Source organism: Scyliorhinus canicula, chromosome 1 (genome assembly GCF_902713615.1).
Source record: "Scyliorhinus canicula chromosome 1, sScyCan1.1, whole genome shotgun sequence".
Taxonomy (NCBI): Eukaryota; Metazoa; Chordata; class Chondrichthyes; order Carcharhiniformes; family Scyliorhinidae; genus Scyliorhinus; species Scyliorhinus canicula.
The window spans coordinates 308917344-308937717 of NC_052146.1; the positions used below are offsets into that span (position 1 = coordinate 308917344).

The 20374-nt window shown below is 44.2% G+C and overlaps 1 protein-coding gene across 2 annotated transcripts in view; it reads left to right on the forward strand.

The window, feature by feature from the left end:
* LOC119976678 (guanylate-binding protein 1-like) overlaps positions 1–16926 on the forward strand; it is a 45820-nt gene extending 28894 nt beyond the window's left edge. The window contains exons 3-6 of one of the 2 annotated variants that reach the window (XM_038817370.1): positions 8442–8635; positions 11959–12086; positions 15680–15761; positions 15868–16926. In XM_038817370.1, coding sequence (XP_038673298.1) covers positions 8443–8635; positions 11959–12086; positions 15680–15761; positions 15868–15878 — 414 coding nt within the window. In that variant the 5' untranslated portion in view covers position 8442 and the 3' untranslated portion in view covers positions 15879–16926. The remainder of the gene's footprint in view (positions 1–8441; positions 8636–11958; positions 12087–15679; positions 15762–15867) is intronic. The other variant, XM_038817380.1, reaches the window with a different exon arrangement.
* The last annotated feature ends 3448 nt before the right edge of the window (positions 16927–20374 follow it).

The following is a 20374-nucleotide window of genomic DNA, read 5'->3' on the forward strand; positions in this document are numbered from 1 at the left end:
GAATCCACTTGGGAAGAGAAAAGCGCTCACTTAATTATGATTGCAAAGTCAGCATTAGCCTTCAGCCGCACAGCCAGAGGACTCGGCAATCGTGGGGGTTGTCCCTGGAACGATACACAATATCCAGGGGTTGGCATGATGGAGACGTGCGCAGTTTCCCACTGAGGGGCCCCCACTCCAATGGCAGCCCATCCCAGCTATGGGTGTGTCACCCCCCCCCCCCCCCACCAACCCGAGCACATGGGCAGCAAGCCACGGGCCCTTTGCCTGTGAGCAAAGATGGCTATTCACCTCCTCAGCTCCCCGCTGCCAGATTCACGTTCAAAAGGAGTACTAATCGGCGCCAGCGTGACAACTCGCTGGAGAGGCTGATGAATCATGGGAGGCCATTGGATATGGGGTTTCCCCGTTAATTGCATGGAAATGGGCTTAAGTGTTAATTATTGGCTTCTGGCCATGCAACTTCACCTACGGGAGGGGACCGGTTCCATCGCCAACTCTTTGGTGCCCAGCGCAGCTCTCGTTTTTGCCCTCCCCCACTATTCATTGGCTTCTCGCGAGCGCAACTGGGCCGGAGAATCGCTCCCATTGTTGGGAATACAACATATCCCATAACCAGGAGGCCTCAACTTAAAAGTGCCAGTTTCAAACTGGTTTTCTGAGAATCTTGAGGATTCAACATGCTTCCTGATCTCAATCATATCTCAGTATTGTTGACATGCCAACAATTTATTTTTGTAACTGATTAATACCATATATAGCAAATGTTAGTTGCACTATTGTTAGACACATATGAAGAATGGAAATATTTCTCAGGATAACGAGTTCTGAGAGAATAAACTGGAAACCACTTGGGATGGCAGGAACTGGACGCAATAGTTCAAATCACAAATTAGTCCATAAAACAAACGGGATGGGATTTAGTTGCGATGATGGTGATCTCGTCCAGAGTGAAAGCCCCATGTTGCCTTTCCTTGGGAACTTGAATAAGGCAACAGTTTTTGGAAAGATGGTGGAATTACAATTTACACAGTCGGGACACTATTGTATTCCATTACTGACAAATAATATTTCAAGTACAGATGTTAAGGATGTGTTAACGGCAGTTGAAAATGGGACTTTAGCTGATAAAAAGCTTATTGTATTAAAACTGCACAGGCAATTTGCGCATCTGTCTCCTCGGAGGCTGAAAAAATTATTAAAGGATGCAGGGGTAAGGGATGAAGACTATACGAAACTGATAGAACAATTTAGTGATCGCTGTGAAGTTTGTAGGAAGTACAGAAGGATACCAGAATGACCGATAGTAACCCTACCTTTGGCCAGGGATTTTAATGACATTGTGGCCATGGACCTTAAGATCTGGGATAAAGCCAATAATATATTTAATTTGAATTTTGTAGATTTAGCAACCAGGTTCAGTCAATTAACGATTGCACAAAGTAAAGAAAAGAGAGTAATCTTAGATCAAGTCGTGGAAAAATGGATAGGGACAGGAATGGGCCCACCGGCAAAATCCTTACGGACAATGGGGGAGAACTTGCTAATGATGAGTTTTGGCATATTTGTGAAAACGTGAATATCACAGTTATGAATATGGCTGTGGAAAGCCCATTTAGTAATGGTGTGTGTGAAAGAAACCATGCGGTAATAGATGACATGCTCCAGAAAATTTGACAGATGGACCAAACTGCAAGCTGAATTCAGCTTTAGCATGGGCAGTATATGCAAATAATTCATTGCAGATGGTTGTGGGCTATAGTCCCTATCAATTAGTGTTTGGTGGAAATCCTAAAATCCCGTCCATTTTAGATGACCAGCCTCCAGCTTGGGAAGGGACTACAATTAGCTCTGCCTTTGCTGAGTATTTAAATACATTACATAGCAGGAGAAAAGCTTTTTTGGAAGCAGAAGTCTCTGAAAGAATTCACAGAGCTTTAAGACATAATGGATATCCATCAGATCCCATTTTTCAGCAAGGAGACATAGTATACTCGAAGAGAGACAATTTTAATGACTGGAAAGGCCCAGGGAAGATCATAGGCATAGATGGCAAAACAATTATTTTGCAACATGTCAATCAAACTGTTAGGGTACATTGATCAAGGATAATGGGTACAGATTACAAATTTTCAAATTTAGCCAGAGCAGACAGACATGATGAGGAACCAGGGTCACCTGGTACGCACGTGTTACAGAACTATGAGGACCAGTTAACTGATATAGACAGGGTTTTGTAGAGGAGCACAACACTTCTGATGATTTAGAACAGGCCATTTTTCCGAAAGGACAACTGCCAAAAGTTGGTACAAAAGTGACATACTTGCCTCAAGGGTCTAATCAGTGGCAGGATGCAAGTGTTATTAGTAGAGCAGGGAATGCCACTAGAAAGTATAAACATTGGTTGAATATGCAGCATTCAGGGGAGGGTGTCAAGACAATGGATTGGGAACACAAAGTTCAAAAATGGAGGGCACAGAGATGCAGTGCCAGTTCAGATAGTACATTGGATAATGAACAGGTTCGCAGGTAAATGTCGAGAATTATTGAAAGGACATCCCACAGCAGAAGGGAAAGATCAAGCAGTAGCAGTACAGAATGAGATACCAGGAAGGAGAGGGAATGTAGTTTATCAAGATCTCGGAACATGAGTAAGACTACAAATACTAATAGGAGTAGAAGCCCACATGCACGTGAGATTTTGTTGGCTTTCAATAAATTTGATGAAAAAGTTATCAAAGATGCCAAACAGCAAGAACTGAATAGTTGGAGTGAATTTGGGGTATACACAGAAGTAACGGATAGGGGTCAAAGAGCTCAATCCCACAGATGGATTTGCACGGAAAAGGTTCTTCCGGATGGAACTTATAAGGCAAAGGCCAGGCTTCCGGCAAGGTGATTTGAAGAAAACTTAGAAGATCAGGATTTAAGGGTAGATTCACCTACGGCAGGAAAGGTTATTTTAAAGATCTTCTTGGCTCTATTACCACAAAGGCATGGGATGGCAAATCTATAGATATAAAAGCTGCCTTTTTGCAGGGGCATCAGCTCCAGAGGGACATTTTTCTCTGTCCTCCTAAAGAAGCAGCTAACACAGAAGGGGTACTCTGGAAGTTGAACAAATGTGCATGTGGATTGAATGATGCGTCTAGAGTCTGGTATTTTTCGGTCAGGTCAGTTTTGTTAAAGTTAGGCTGCTGCCAGTTGAAAGCAGATCCAGCAATGTTTTACTGGCACTATAAAGGAAATCTTTCTAGTATCTTTATGATGCATGTCGATGATTTTTTGTGGGGTGAGACTAGTGATTTTGAAGCTATTGTAATCTCTGGTTTGCGGAATGACTTCAGGGTTGGAAGTCAGGCTTCTGGAGCATTTAAATATATTGGACTGGAAATCGGACAGGCTAAGTTAGGGGCAACTTTACGTCAGCAAACTCGGAAAGCATCAGCCCAATAGCAATTAGCCTTGGCCGGGTTTCACAAAAAGATGCAATGGTTTCAAAGATAGAAAAAGAGCAACTGCGTCGTTTAATTGGGCAACTAAATTGGTTAGGGAGACAGACTAGATGGGACGTGAGTTTTGATGTCTTAGAGTTGAGTACAAAAATGAATGATCCCAAAGTGGAAGACATAATAAAGCAAATAAAGCATTGGTCAAACTAAAAATGCAGGAGTGTATTTTGAGGTTCCCGGTTTTAGGTCACTTGAAACTCATAGCTTATAGTGAAGCATCCTATGCAAATTCATGTGATGGGGTTTCAAGAGCAGGAGGTTTTATAATTTTTCTTTTGGGTAACAATGGTAAATGTATCCCTCTTGTGTGGGAAACAAAGAAAATAAGGAGAGTGGTCAAAAGCACTTTGGCTGCTGAGGCATTAAGCCTTGTAGAGGCGGTGGATATGGTCTCTTGTATATCTCAGTTATTGACAGAAATTTTGGGATTAGGGGATTTGGGTAATATACCTATTGAATGTCACATTGACAATAAATCCCTGTGGGAAAATGTGTACTCTGCAAAAAGTGTCAATGAGAAAAGGTTAAGAATAGACATCGCAAGTTTGAAGCAGATGTTGGACAGAGGGGAAATAGCAAAAATTAAATGGGTCGACAGTAGCTATCAATTGTCAGACTGTTTAACAAAAAGATGGACTAGAAAAAAAAGGGGAGGGGGGAAATGTGTGTGTGTTTTTGAGTTTCTTGTAATTTTGTTTTCATCTAACTATTTTGTTTTTCCAAGGAAGGGGAGACTGTTAAGTAATGGGTTCAGAGACATTCCAATTAGTTGTCTCATTTATGTTAAGTATCCAGTAATTGAAACTGATATGTAAAGGGGCTTCAGGTGGCCTTTGTGTCAGATGATGTGAAGATAGAGTTTTGTGCAGAGTCTGTTCAAGTGAAATAAAGGTGTTTGTCAAAGAAGAAGAACCTTTGACTCTTTATGCAACAGCAGCTAAATGTCTAACAAGAATATCCCTCCTCAGATAAGGATAGCAAAACTGCACAAACTACTCCAGATGTGGCCTCACCAATTCCCTATACAATTGCAGGAAAACATCCCTATTCCTTTACTCAAATCCTCTGGCTATGAAGGCCAACATACAATTTGCCTTCTTTACTGCCGGCTGTACCTATGTGCTTACTTTCAGTGACTGATGCACGAGGACACCAAGGTATCGCTGAGTATCCACCTCTCTCAATTTACACCCATTCAAATACTAATCTGCCTTCCTCTTTTTGTAAACAAAGCGTATACCTTCACATTTATCCACATTATACTGCATCTGCCATGCAAATGCCCACTAACTCACCCTGCCCAAATCCCACTGAAGCATCTCTGCATCCTCCTCACAGCTCACCCTCCCACCCAACTTTGCATCATCCACAAATTTGGAGATATTACATTTAGTTCCCTCGTCCAAATCATTAATCTAGAATATGACCAGTTGGAGTCTGAGCACAGATCCCTGTGGCACCCCACTAGTCACTGCCTGCCAGTCAGAAAAAGATCCAATTATTCCAACTTTTTGCTTCCTGTCTGCCAACATCATCTCAAAATACTATCCATAATCACTTGTGCTTTAACTTTACATAGTAACCTGCTATGCGAGACCTTGTCAAAAGCTTTCTGAAAGTCTAAATAAACCACATCCACTGGTTCCCCCTGGCCAACTCTCCTCGTTACATCGTCAAAGAATTCCAGTAGATTTGTCAAGCCTGATTTCCCTTTTGTAAATCCATGCTGATTTTGTCTGATTACACCACTGCTTGCCAAATTCTGTGCAATGAAATCCTTGATAATGCACTCCAGCAACATTCCCTACTACCGACGCTAGGCTCACTGGTGTTTAGTTCCCTGTTTTTTCTCGATCTCCCTTTTTGAATAGTGAGGTTATATTCCTTACCCTCCAATCTGTAAGATTTCCATTTCAGAGTCCAAAGAATTTGGGAAAATGACCACCAATGGATCTACTATTTCTCGGGCTACTTCCTGAAGCACTCTGGGATGAAGATTATCAGCCCTGGAGATTTGTCTTTAATCCCATTAATTTCCCCCAAACCATTTCTCTACTGATACTAATTTCCTTCAGCTCCTCACTACAACTTGTGTTTCTCAGAACTTCCCGTACATTATTCATGTCTTCCTTTCTGAAGACAGAAGCAAAGTACAAATTTAGTTCCTCAGCTATTCCTTTGTCCCCTGTTATGAATTCCCCCGTTTTGACTTTAAGGTGTCCACATTAGTTTGTGTCTCTTTACATACCTACAGAAACTTTTACAGTCAGTTTCTATCTTTCCCGCTAGCTTACTTTCATTTGTATTTTCCCCTTCATCAATCACTTGGACTGCCTTTGCTGAATTTTAAACTCAGGCTTTTTCTTGCTAATTTGTATGCCTCTTCTTTGAATCTAATGCTATCTCTAATTTCCCTTGGCAACAGTTCTCTTTCTGCTCTTGTGACAAATAGGAATAAACAACTTTTGGAGTTCACCGATTTGTTTCTTGAATATCTGCCATTGCCTGTCCGCTGTCCTTCCTGTTAGTAATGTTTCCCAGTCCATCATTGTCAGCGCATGCCTCATATCATCAGTTACCTTTATTGAGGTTCACAAATTCAGAATCAACACCTCACTATTCACCTTGATAAAGAATTCTTTCATATTATGGTCACTCATCCCCAAAGGTTCTCTCACAACTAGATTGGAAACTAATCCTTTCTCCTTGCACAATACCCAGTACAAGATGACCTGTTTCCTTGTTGCTTCCTCTACATACTGATCCAGAAAACTAACCCCTATACACTCCTGAAATTCCTCCTCTATTATACTGTGACTAATCTGAGTCACACAATCTATATGCAGATTAAAGTCATCCATAATCACAGATGTTCCTTTATCACATGCATCTCCGATTTCTTGTCTGATGCTATTCCCCACATTACCACTGCAGTTTGGTGGTCTGTATACCACCCCAAAAATGTTTTTTGTCCCTTGGTGTTTCTTAACATGATCCAGACAGATTCAACATCATCTGTACTAATATCTTTCCTCAATGTTGTATCAATATCTTCTTTAATCAACAATGAAACTCCAGCACCTTTGCCTTTCTATCTGTCCTTCCTAAAAACTGAATAGCCGTCAATATTTAGTTCCCATCTTGGTCACCTTGGAGCCATGTCTCCGTAATCCTAATTATATCACACCCCTTTACATCTATCTGCACAACTAATCCATCCATTTAATTTTGCATGTTCCACACATTCAGGTACAAAACCTTAAGGCTAGTCCTTTTAATGTTCCTTGAGCGGTCCCTACTATTTTTTACTGTGTCATTATCTGATACAGGCCCTTGATTTCGCTGCCTATCACTTTTCTAATCCTCCTTGCTGCGTTTTTCTCTTGTTCTTGATTCCCTCTGCTCTGAGTCCTCACGTAGGTTCCCAACCCCCTGGCATATTAGTTTAACCCCCCCCCCCCCCCCCCCCCCCCCCCCCCCCCAACCGCTCGTACCCTCCCCCTGAAGAACATCAGTTCCAGTCCTGCCCAGGTGGAACCCGTCCAGTTTGTACAGGTCCACCCTCCCCCAGAACCAGTCCCAATGCCCCAGGAACCTGAAACCCTCCCCCTGACACCATCTCTTCAGCCACGTATTCATCCAATACAACCTGCTCTTTGTAATCTGACCAGCTCGTGGCACCGGTAGTAATCCTGAGATCATAACCTTTGAGATCCTTCTCAACTTTCTTCCTCACTCCTATATTCTGCTTTCAGGACCTCATCCCTTTTTCATCCTCCCCCTCCAGAATGTCCTGTACCTGCTCCGAGACATCCTTTACCCGAGCACCAGGGAGGCAACATACCATCCTGGAGTCTTGTTTGCAGACATAGAAACGCTTGTCTATTCCCCTTACAGTTGAACCACCAGAACTATTTCATTCCCACACTTGTTACTCCTCCCCTCTGTAGCATAGAATCATAGAATTTAGAGTGCAGAAGAAGGCATTCGGCCCATCGAGTCTGCACCGGCCCTTGGAAAGAGCCCACCAGCGGCTGGTTTAGCACAGGGCTAAAGAGCTGGCTTTTAAAGCAGGCCAAGGCAGGCCAGCAGCACGGTTCAATTCCTGTACCAGCCTCCCCGAACAGGCGCTGGAATGTGGTGACTAGGGCTTTTCACAGTAACTTCATTTGAAGCCTACTTGTGACAATAAGCGAATTTCATTTTAATTTCATTTCATTTCATTTCACGTCCACCCTATTCCCGTAAACCACCTTATTCCTGTAAGCAGAACCAACCATGGTGCAACGAATTTGGCTGTTGCTGCTTTCCTCTGAGAGGCCATTGCCCTGAACAGTATCCAAAGCTGTAGATCTCTTTTTCGGGGGAATGGCCACCTGCTTCGCTCTCTTGCTCTGCCTGGTGGTCACCCATTCCCTTCCTGCCTGTGGAGTCTGAGCCTCCGGTGTGACCATCTGTGACACTGGAAATGTTCCCGACTTCCCACATGGAGCATGAGGAGCAAACCAAGGCTTTGTGTTCTCCTGCAATGACTTACACTTTTAAATTAAAGCTTTGGAAGATGCTTGATATTAGATAAAATCCAATTCTCTGTGGCCCTTCCATGCTTGTCTTTGTGACTGCCAATTAGAGCCCTGACAGATTATAAACCACAAAACTTATTTTCAAACCATAATTGATGAAAGATGTAAAGACTTACCGACCTTGCCCACTACTTACCAATTAGCTCTCACTTGTAGCCTCAGCTGCAGCAGGGCAAGTCCACTCTCTGAAAATGTAAAAGTTAAGAAGGAAATAAAGTTAGAGTAAAACTGCCAAGGTTTATTTTGTCTGATATCATGTGATATTTTAACAACTTAGTAATGCCACTGGTTATACTATATATACTGCTATTTCTGTACAATAATTCTATCTGGTCTCCGTTAACAGGATGGCATCATACACAGGAATGGAGCCTCCTATGCACCTGATTATGAATTCAGCTGATGGAAAACTGTCTGTAGCTAAAGATGCTGTGGACATGTTAAAGAAAATGAATCAGCCTTTGGTTGTTGTGGCTCTGGTTGGGAAATACCGCACAGGAAAATCATTCCTGCTAAACCGACTTGCTGGAAGAAAGACAGGTCAGTGTGAGATTGTGAAAGAATTGACACTTACTGTGGGTGTGATTACTGACTGTGTGTAGAACTGGACACTGAAGGAATGTCGGTAACTGCAGATGGAAATGGGCCAGCAGCAAATAGGAACAATCCCTTCTGATATAAGAATATCAGATTCAGTTCACAGTCAATGTGAACAATGTCCTCATCGCCCAGAATTTCCTGCTTGGGTCAGAATTCACACTAAGTATACCCTCCATCGTGTTGTGTGGCACTATTACAGTGCCAAATGGGATACACTTCGAACAGATCTAGCAACTCAAGACTGGGCATCCATGAGGCGCTGAGGGCCATCAGCAGCAGCAGAATTGTATTCAATCACAGTCCGCAACCTCATGGCCCGGCATATCCCCCATTACCATTACCACCCAGCCAGGTGATCAACCCTGGTTCAATGAAGAGTGCAGGAGAGCATGCCAGGAGCAACATCAGGCATACCATGAGGTGTCAACCTGGTGAAGCTACAACACAGGACTACTTGTGTGCCAAACACCATAAGCAGCAAGTAATAGACAGAGCTAAGCGATCCCACAATGAATGCATCAAATTTAAGCTCTGCAATCCTGCCATATCCAGCCTTGAATGGCGGTGGACAATTAAACAACTCACTGGAGGAGGAGGCTCCACATATATCTCCATCCTCAATGATGGAGGAGCCCAGCACATCTGTGCAAAAGACAAGACTGGGTGATCCGACTCGGCCTCCTCCAGAGGTCCCCAGCAACGCAGATGTCAGTCTTCAACCAATATGATTCACTCCACATGATCTCAAAAAATGGTTAAAGGCACTGGATACTGTAAAGGCTGTGGACCCTGAAAATATTCTGGCAATACTACTGAAGGCTTGTGCTCCAGAACTTGCCCCTGGCCAATCTGTTCCAGTACAGCTACAAAGCTGGCATTTACCTGGCAATGTGGCAAATTGCCCAGGTATGTCCTATACACAAGAAAGAGGGCAAATCCAACCCAACCAATTACCGCCCTATCAGTCTACTCTCCATCATGAGAAAAATTATGGAAGGTGGCATCAACAGGGCTATCAAGCGACACTTGCTTAGCAATAACCTGCTCACGGATGCTCAGCTTTGGTTCTGCCAGGGTCACTCAGCTCCTGACCTGATCACAGCCTTGGTTCAAAATGAACAAAAGAGCTGAATGCCAGAGGTGAGGTGAGAGTGACTGCCCTTTGACATCAAGGCAGCATTGACCGAGTATAACATTAAGTGGCCCTCGCAAAACTGGAGTTAATGGGAATCAGAGGAAAAACTCCTGGAGTCATACCTGGCACAAAGGAAGATGGTTGTGGTTGTTGGAGGTCAATCATCTCAGCTCCAGGACATCACTGCAGGAGTTCCTCAGGGTAGTGTCCGAGGCCCAACCATCTTCAGCTGCTTCATCAATGACCTGCCTTCCATCATAAGGTCAGAAGTGGGGATGTTTGCTGCACAATGTTCAGCTCCATTCGCAACTCCTCAGATAATGAAGCAGTCCATGTCCAAATGCAGCAAGACCTGGACAATATCCAGGCTTGGGCTGATAAAGTTACATTTGCGCCACACCACACAATCGCAGAATCCCTCCAGTGCAGAAGAAGGCCATTCAGCCCATCAAGTCTACACCGACCCTCTGAAAGAGCACTCTACCTAGGCCCACTCCTCCACCCTATCCCCATAACCCCATAACCCCGCCAAACCTTTAGAACACAAAGGGACAATTAGAATGGCCAATCCACCTGACCTGCACATCTTTAGACTGCGGAAGGAAACTGGAGGAAACCCACGCAGTCACGGGTAGAACATGCCAACTCCACACAGACAGTCACCCGAAGTTGGAATTGAACCCGGGTAGCTGGCATTGTGAGACAGCAATGCTCATCACTGTGCCACCGTGCCACCAGTGCCAGGCAATGATCATCTCCTACAGGAGAGGATCTAACCATCGCCCCTTGACATTCAATAACTATAATAATAATAATTGCTTATTGTCACAAGTAGGCTTCAATGAAGTAACTGTGAAAAGCCCCTAGTCGCCACATCCCGGCGCCTGTTCAGGGAGGCCGGTACGGGAATTGAACCCGCACTGCTGCCTTGTTCTGCATTACAAGCCAGCTATTTAGCCCACTGTGCTAAACCAGCCTCTCATCGCTGAATCCCACACAATCAACATTCTAGTTTCCCATTGATCAGAAACTGAACTGGACGAGTTATATTAATACTGTGGCTTCCAGAGCAGGTCAAAGGCTCGGAATCCTGCGGCAAGTAACTCACCTCTTGACCCCCCCAAAGCCTGTCCACCATCCACAGGGCACAAGTCAGGAGTGTGATGGAATACTCTCTACTTGCCTGGATGAGTGCAGCTCCAACAACACCCAAGAAACGTGACACCATCCAGGACAAAGCAGTCCGCTTGATTGCTCCCCCTTCCACAAACATTCCAACCCTCCATCACCGACGCACAGTGGCAGCCGTGTGTGCCATCTACAAGATGCACTGCAATTACTCACCAAGGTTCCGCAGACAACACCTTCCAAACCCACGACCACTACCATCTAGAAGGACAAGGGCAGCAGATACCTGGGGACCCCACCACCTGGAGGTTATATTGGGTATAAACACATGTCACTATGCCACTGTCTCCCACAGGTAACATAAGAACATAAGAACTAGGAGCAGGAGTAGGCCATCTGGCCCCTCGAGCCTGCTCCGCCATTCAATGAGATCATGGCTGATCTTTTGTGGACTCAGCTCCACTTTCCGGCCCGAAACACCATAACCCTTAATCCCTTTATTCTTCAAAAAACGATCTATCTTTACCTTAAAAACATTTAATGAAGGAGCCTCAGCTGCTTCACTGGGCAAGGAATTCCATAGATTCACAACCCTTTGGGTGAAGAAGTTCCTCCTAAACTCAGTCCTAACGCTACCAGTAAACCAAAGAACATCCTAACCGCCTGCTAATATATGATAATGCATTCATTAACTCATCATGGCAAACAATATGGGCGGGATTCTCCCCTACCCGGCGGGGCGGGGGGTCCCGGCGGCGAGGAGTGGCATGAACCATTCCGGCGTTGGGCCGCCCCAAAGGTGCGGAATCCACCGAACCTTTGAACATTAATCTGCAAGATGCCATCATGAAAAGGCTGTCAGCCCTTCACTTCTGCATGTGACAGCCATGTGTATAAATGCTGGGATTGATCTCAAATCCAATTCCTTCTGACAAGAAGGTTATGTTAAATAACAGTTGGAGAATAATTCTCACACATCATTATTTATTCTGTTCTCCAGGATTTCCTGTTGGAGGGAGCGTCCAGTCAGAGACAAAAGGAATCTGGATGTGGTGTCTCCCACATCCACGTAGGGATAATCGCTGCATGGTGCTGTTGGACACTGAAGGTCTGGGAGATGTGGAAAAGGTAGAATTGTTTTTATTTTCACACCAACATGAAGAACAATATTTCCAGGTGTAATGTCTTCTCAAGGAATGGACATGTGTTCAATCTGCAGGAGTAAACCAGTCTCAGGGTGGTGATGATTCAGGGCTGTGATGAGGAGACTTCACTCAAAAGGCTGTGAAAGTTTGGAATTCTGGGGCATTCTGAGGATTGTGGCTGCCCCATGGTTGAATACATTTAAGGCTGGGATGGAAAGATTTTTGATCTCTCAGAGGATTAAGGAATAAAGGAAGTAGGTGGGAAAACAGAGGTGAAACCCCTAAACAGCCATGATGGTATTGGATGGAGGAGCAGGCTCGATGGGCCATATCATCTTCTCTTGGCCCTATTTCTTTGTTCTAAGTCAGGGTTAGTATTACCTCTGCCTGACACTGAGAGTTTTGAACAGCAGAACCTCCTCAAGACCTTTATTTTCATTCCTGAGAATGCCCCATTTCTCAGGTTAAAGGGTATTTAAATGGTTTTGGTGGCAGCCTGTCATTAATCAGACAGTCGGATGCCTGACTCTGGTAAGGTCAAGGGAGCTCAGTCAGATTTAAAACCTGTCTTTCCTTAATGTAGTTGATCGTAAAGAAAACAGAAATCTTGCTGAATCTACGAGAAGTAGAACATAGAGACCATAGTGGAAATTACAAACAAGATTTATTTCAATACAATACTAATACTCCTCCACTCCCCGAAGAATCTCCTTCAGCGACCTGCAGCTAGGCCTGGGTTTCTATATAGCTGGGGCTCTCCTTGTAGAGGGGAAGTCCTGCACCCCCCTTAAAGGGAAAGTCCTGCACCCCCCTTAAAGGGAAAGTCCTGCACCCCCCTTAAAGGGAAAGTCCTGCACCCTCCTTAAAGGGAAAGTCCTGCACCCCATTAAAGGGAAAGTCCTGCACCCCCCTAAAGGGTAAGTCCTGCCCCCCCCTTAAAGGGAAAGTCCTGCACCCCCCCTTAAAGGGAAAGTCCAGCACCCCCCTTAAAGGGGAAGTCCTGCACCCCCCTTAAAGGGAAAGTCCTGCACCCCCCTTAAAGGGAAGTCCTGCACCCCCCTTAAAGGGAAAGTCCTGCACCCCCCTTAAAGGGTAAGTCCTGCCCCCCCCCTTAAAGGGAAAGTCCTGCCCCCCCCTTAAAGGGAAAGTTGATTTTCCGGATAGGTCATGTGAAATCGAAATCGCAGTGAAGACTGCAGAGTCGGGAAGTCTGAATCAATGGCCAATGCAGCTGGAGTATCCAACACGCTGCTTCCGAGATGGTCCATGAGAAACCGGACCTGTCTTTGTCAACATGACTCATGGGATCCAAGGGCCTCCATCGCCGAAGTTCCGGACGTGTGTCGTGTCTCTCAGGGCGAACTCGTACATTGGCCTGCGGCGGCCTGTGTCTGCCTCAAATTGGTCCTGAGCGCAGCGGATTTCCCACCAATATCCGGAAAGACGAGACTCAATTGGGTTTGGAGGCAGTGACCCATCAACATCTCAGCTAGTGCGATGCCCTTCGTGGCATGCTGGGTGTCCGATCGCAGAATAAGAATCTCGCCAACTGGGTCTCCCAGGATCCTGATGTTTGCTTTTTCAGTCCGAGCTTAAAGGTTTGCACCGCCCACTCAGCCAACCCATTTGAAGCTGCGTGGTATGGGGCGGTCCTCAGATGGCAGATCCCATTGGCGGACATGGGACATGAATGCGGCAAATTATGCGCTCGTAAACACCATACCATTGTCCAATACCAGCACCTCAGGTATGCCATGCATGCTGAAAATGTGCCGGAGTTTCTCTCTGGTTGTCTGGGCCATCGTCACATCTCTGTCATTTGTTCCATTATATGATGAAATATTTCTGATGCAGAAATAATTCCGAAGGGCATTCTATTGAAACAATACCTCCCGAAAGGTGTGTTAAAGGTACAGAGGAGCTTGCTGGAGTCATCAAACAGCATCTACCAAAAACCTTGTGAGGCATCTAATTTGTCAAAAATTCAAGCGTTGGCAATTTGAGATGAAATGAAAAATGAAAATCGCTTATTGTCACAAGTAGGCTTCAAATGAAATGAAAAATGAAACTCGCTTATTGTCACAAGTAGGCTTCAATGAAGTTACTGTGAAAAGCCCCTAGTCACCACATTCTGGTGACTGTTCAGGGAGGCTGGTACGGGAATTGAACTGTGCTGCTGTCCTGCCTTAGTCTGCTTTCAAAGCCGGCGATTTAGCCCTGTGCCAAACAGCCCCTTTCTGATGTTATTTCCTCTCTCTTTGGTATAGGGCTGTGCTCTTGTCTTATATTTCGATTGAGATCTTTAGGATCCATGCAGATTTGAATGTCACCCGTTGTATTTTTTACACAGACTAGGGAGCTGACCCAATCAGTTGGTTGTGTTACCATTGATATGATTCCTTACGATTGCAATCTGGGTAGTTCAGCCTTCAATCTTTCTCTGAGAGGAGCTGGTACACGTCTTGGTGGATGTATCACAGGCATGGCATCATTTTTTAGAAGCATCTTGGACTGATATGGCAATGTTCCCATGCCATGAAATATATCAGGGTATTCATGTAAAAGTTGCTAGAAGTCCTTTTTAACTATAGCGGATTTACAAGTATTGTTATGGGCCAGGGTTTAGATAACTCCAAAGTGTATCATGGAGTTCACCTGACCCACAACCTTTAATAGATTGTGGTATGGGGGGGCACATGGCCCACTCTGCAGGTGTGGGACAGCAGAAATCGAAAAGTATATTTTAAAGCAAAACAATTTTATACCATGAACTCAAGTTAACATTTTTAAAATGTACAGTGAACATCTTAGCAACCATCAATTCAAATACAACCCCCACAGAATACAAAACTAAGTCATTCTTACTAAATTCCCAAACAACATCCAGAAGACAAAAGACCCTTTTAACACAAAGATCAGGTTGAAATTCTCTAATGAAAGCAGTTATCCCTTTGAAATCACCCAAATGAACATTCTTTAGCTTGTAGAGAGATCCATGAACGTCTGCTGGCTTTCACTCCAGCTCTTCTCTCTGAAAACAAAACTAAAACCTCACTCTATAGCAGCATGCTCAAAAACAAAAGTAAAGCTACAGACAACCCAGCTCCACCCCCACTCTGACATCACTGCAGCTCTCTAATAAGCACCAATTTCTTAAAGGTACACCCAGTACAGTTATTCTATAAAAACACCCATTTCTTAAAGGTACTCTCACATGACAGTATTGAGGAAAATTCTTTGAATGAGCTGCAAATATTTACAAGGTTGAGCACCCAATGGTGAAGAATGATTGTCATCCACTATCTCGAATTGGATTTGTTTGTGAATGTCTCTGTTGGCGACACTTAAATAACACGAGCCATGTGAGAAAATTGGATTGCCATTATAATCTTTTAGTGAACATTCCGCAGGGACTATGTCATAGTGACCTTTAATAGCAGACAAGTCCTTAGAATTGAGAAGATTTGCTGAAGCACCTGTGTCTAATTTGAATGATATTGGAATATCATTAATACATACAGCACTCATCCATTCATTGCTGACGACGTTGACTTGTTGATCTTTTGTTGCTTGAAGATTCTTTTTATTTTTGTGAAGAGCTTTTTCTGTTGCTTGAAGATCAGTCTTCGTGGATGCTTCAACCACTCCAACAAAGAAGGTATTTTCTGACGAGAAAATTCCATCACCTTGGGAAAAATCTTGTTGAGTGTTGATTTGTTAATCTTTGTCAACAGCTCTCACATTGTAATTCTTTTGATGTGCAGGAGGGAGATGACTTGCGGATGATTGACACTGAGAAGGCAGTTTCCCTTTAAGTGGCCGTTGCCACATCTATGACACGTCATCACGTTGTCACCGTGATGTATTAGTGATGTTCGCGCAAGCGCAGATCTCTTTTGCGGAGTCTCGTATTTCTGTTCAAAGTGCGCATGTCCCGAGTTGGAAAATGCGTGCGCTGGGTAGCTGCCATTCCGAACAGTCTTCTGTGCTGCCTGCAACACCATTTTTATTTTCTCAGCCTCGTGGTAAACTTTTGCGCCTTTTTCTTTTGGATAAAACTCTAAGTATTGTCTTTTAGTATGTTCACTGGAGATGCATTTCTCTATCGCAATTTTCAATGTTAAATCATTTTGATGTATTAAAGCTTCTCTTACAGTTTCATCAGTTATTCCAGAAACAATTTAATCTCTCACAAGAGAATCATGAAGATCCGCACAGTTACATGTTTGAGATAAGAGTTTGAGATCTATAATGAAGTTATTCACTGGTCCATCAACGTTTTGCACTTGCTTATGAAAACTGAATCGCTCTAAAATTTCATTAGTTTGCATTCTGCAATGGTCATCGAATTTTAAGTTTTTTTTGTTCAAACTTCAATTTATCTTCACCAGCAGCAAAAATAAACGAATTGTAGATTTCAATTTCTTGCTGTGCTGCTCGGGACAGAAGCAAAGCAATTTGTCTTGCTTCAGATGCAGTGTTTAAATCACTAGCTTCCAGATAGAGCTGGAATGGTTGTTCAAACAACGTCCAATTTAAATTAAGATTACAAGTGGTCTTCAGATGTCGGAAATCTCTTTTTAGTCGATGATTCTGTTGTTGTGATGACTTCACCAGTCAAATAGTTGATTCCGATTTTTGTCTTTTTTGTTCAAATTTCCTTTACTAGTCTTTCTTAAAAGCCTAATTTAACCTGGTACCATGTTATATTACTATATGTAATATACATATTACTCTTTTGATCCAGCTGAGTTGCTGAAATCAGCCGTAGTCTTCTTGTAAAGATAAAGTGACTTATTGAGCAATAAAAATCAATATTGTGAGTTCTTTTTACTTAATACTCAACTGGTAAAACAAATAAACATTTGTAGATATAACTAATTAAATTATAAAATACAATACTTTGATAACTAATAACTTCTCTTTCTAGCCTTCGTATATCTGTTCTCTCTGCAATCCTGGCACACACTCCTGTAATAAAGAGCGGGAAACTATTGATATAGATCCTGACAGTGAGACATCTAGTGTTCAATTGCCTATACTAGCTTTACACTGATCATGTATTATGAGATACAGAGATCACTACAATGTGGCACTTTGTCAAATATCTTTTTGGAAGTTAATTTGTACCACATCAATTGTATTACCCTCATCAACCGGCCCTCTCATCTTATCAAAGAACTCAGATCCAGATAACTAAACAGGACTAATCTATAAATAATATGATGTGGAGATGCCGGAAGCTAGTAATTCCAAATAAACTTGTTGGACTTTAACCTGGTGTTGTAAGACTTCTTACTGTGCCCACCCCAGTCCAACGCCGGCATCTCCATCTAATTTTAAAAAGGCGATAGAGAGAAATCAGGGAATTATAGACATGGAAGTCTGACATCAGTAGTGAGAAAAATTCTAAAATACATTATCAAAGATTTTATAGCAAGTGCTTGGAAAATCGTGGCAGAATCAGACGGCTTCAGCATGGATTTATGTAGGGGAAATAATTCTTGACAAATCTACTGGAATTATTTGACGATGTAGAGTTGATGAAGGGGAGCCAATAGATGTGGTTTATTTGGACTTTAAGAAGGCTTTCAACAAAGTCCCACGTAAGAGATAAATGCATAAAATTAAAGCACATGGGATTGGGGGAAGTGCATTGAGATGGAGAGAAACTGGTTGGCAGACAGGGAACAAAGAATTGTAATTAACGTGTCTTTTTCAAATTGGCAGGTAGTAGCCAGTGGGGTATGACAGGGATCAGTGCTGGGACCCCGGCTATTCACAATATATATTAATGATTTAGATGATGGAACAAAAGGAAATATCTCCAAATTTGCAGATGACGCAAAGTTGGATGGAAGAGTGAGCTTGAGGAGGATCCTTCAGTGTGATTTGGGCAAGTTGAGGGAGTGAGCAAATGAATGGCAGATGCAGTATAATTTGAATAAATGTGAGGTTATCCACTTTGGTAGCAATAACAGGAGGGCATGTTGTTATCTGATTGGCCATAAATTAGGAGAGGGGAATGTGCAACAAGACCTGGGTGCCTTTGTGCGGCAGTAAGCAGGTGCAGCAGGCGGTAAAGAAGGCAAATGGTATGTTGGCCTTCATTGTGAGAGGTTTCGAGTATAGAAGCAGGAATGTCCTGCTGAAATTATACAGGGCATTAGTGAGGCCACATCGGGAATAGTGCGTGCAGTTTTGGGCTCCTTATCTGAGGGAAGATGTTTTTCTTCGAGAGGGACTGTAGCGAAGATTTACTGGACTGATAACTGGGATGGCGGAACTGATATGTGGGAAGAAATTGAATCGGTTAGAATTGTATTCGCTGGGTGATCTTATAGAAAACTCAAAAATATTAAAAGGATTGGACAGGGTAGATGGAAGAAGGATGTTCCCGATGGTGAGGGTGTTCAGAACCAAGGATCACTGTCCGAGAACACGAAGTAAACCATTTAGGACTGAGATAGGGAGAAATTTCTTCATCCAGAGAGTGAGATTAAGAGGGGGATGTCAGCGACACTCCAGCAGATCCACAGCCGATTGGAGGAGTCTCAAAGGCTGTGGGCACAAGAGATGGTGCTGGCAATGTGTGTTACCAAGGCCAACACAGCCAGGGTGATGACCGCAGTGGAGAGCCTGCAGCATGACGTGAGTAACATGAGCCGAGGTGTCCAAGACATGGCTCAGTCAGTGAGGGCCATGGCTGAGTGTCTTGGCAGCATGTCCCAGATGCTGGGGGATGTCCTTGATTCAGGTAGACCTTTTCGAGGTGCTGTGGATTTTGTATATTCTTCCCCTGCCTATGTGGGTTTCCTCCGGGTGCTCCATTTACTTTTTCAGTCCAAAGATGTACAGGTTAGGTGGATTGGCCGTGCTAAATTGCCCCTTAGGGTGGGTTAGAGGAATAAGTCAGGGAATTGGGTTTAGGTCGGGTGATCTTTTGAAGGGTCCATGCAGACTCAAAGGGCTGAGTGGCCTCCTTCTGCACTGTAGAGATTCGATGATTCTATGACCTCACACTTCTCTGTGTTAAATTCCATCTGCCACTTTATCGCCCACTCCACCAATCCGTCTGTATCATTCTGGAGATTGTAGCTCTCCTCGACACTGTCCATCACTCGGCCAATCTTTGAGTCACCTGCGTATTTCCCAATCGTGCCCACCACAGTCAAGTCCTGATCATTAATACATAGCACAAACAGTCAGGGTCCCAACACCGAGCCCTGTGGAACACCACTTGAAAGAACTTTTCAATTGCAAGGGCAGCCATCGACCATAAACCTTTGTTTCCTGTCACTAAGCCAAAGTTTTATCCAATTTGCCACATTGCCCTGTCACTCATGGGCTTTCACTTTCTTGACCAATCTGCCATGTGGGACTTTGTCAAACGCCTTGCTAAAATCCATGTACACAGCATCCCATGCGCTATTTTCATCAACTCTTCTTGTCACTTCCTCAAAGAATTCAATCAATTTTGGGAGGGGAGCTCTTCCCTCAACAAACCCATGCTGACTATACCTGACAAGGACTGAGATGAGGAGAAATTTCCCCACCCAGAGAGTGGTGAGCCTGTGGAATTCATTACCACAGGAAGTAGTTGAGGCCAAAATATTATATGTTTTCAAGTAGCAGTTAGATGTAGCACTTAGGACAAAGGGGATAAACGGATATGCGGGGAAAGTGGGATTAGGCTATTGAGTTGGATGATCAGCCATGATCATAATGAATGGCGGAGCAGGTTCGAAGGGCCAAATGGCCTCCGTCTTCTCTTATTTTCTATGGGCGGGATTCTCCCTTTTAAGGACTAAGTCTACACGCACGCCGGAAAACGTGCGAGAATCACTTCGGACTTTTTCCTCGAACGTCCAGGATGATTCCCTGTTTTCCAGGAGGCTAGCAGGGCCCCGGCGTGCGTCCCGCAGCTCTGGCTGCCGGCTGGGCCCTGCTGTCTTGACAACACGGCCGCGCATGCGCACGGCGGCCGCTAGTGTGTCTGTGCATGCGCGCGGCGGCCGCTAGTGTGTCCGTGCATGCGCACGGCGGCCGCTAGTGCGTCTGTGCATGCGCACGGCGGCCACTAGTGTGTCCGTGCATGCGCACGGCGGCCACTAGTGTGTCCGTGCATGCGCACGGCGGGCGCTAGTGAGTCTGTGCATGCGCACGGCGGCCGCTAGTGTGTCTGTGCATGCGCACGGCGGCCACTAGTGTGTCTGTGCATGCGCGCGGCGGCCGCTAGTGTGTCTGTGCATGCGCGCGGCGGCCGCTAGT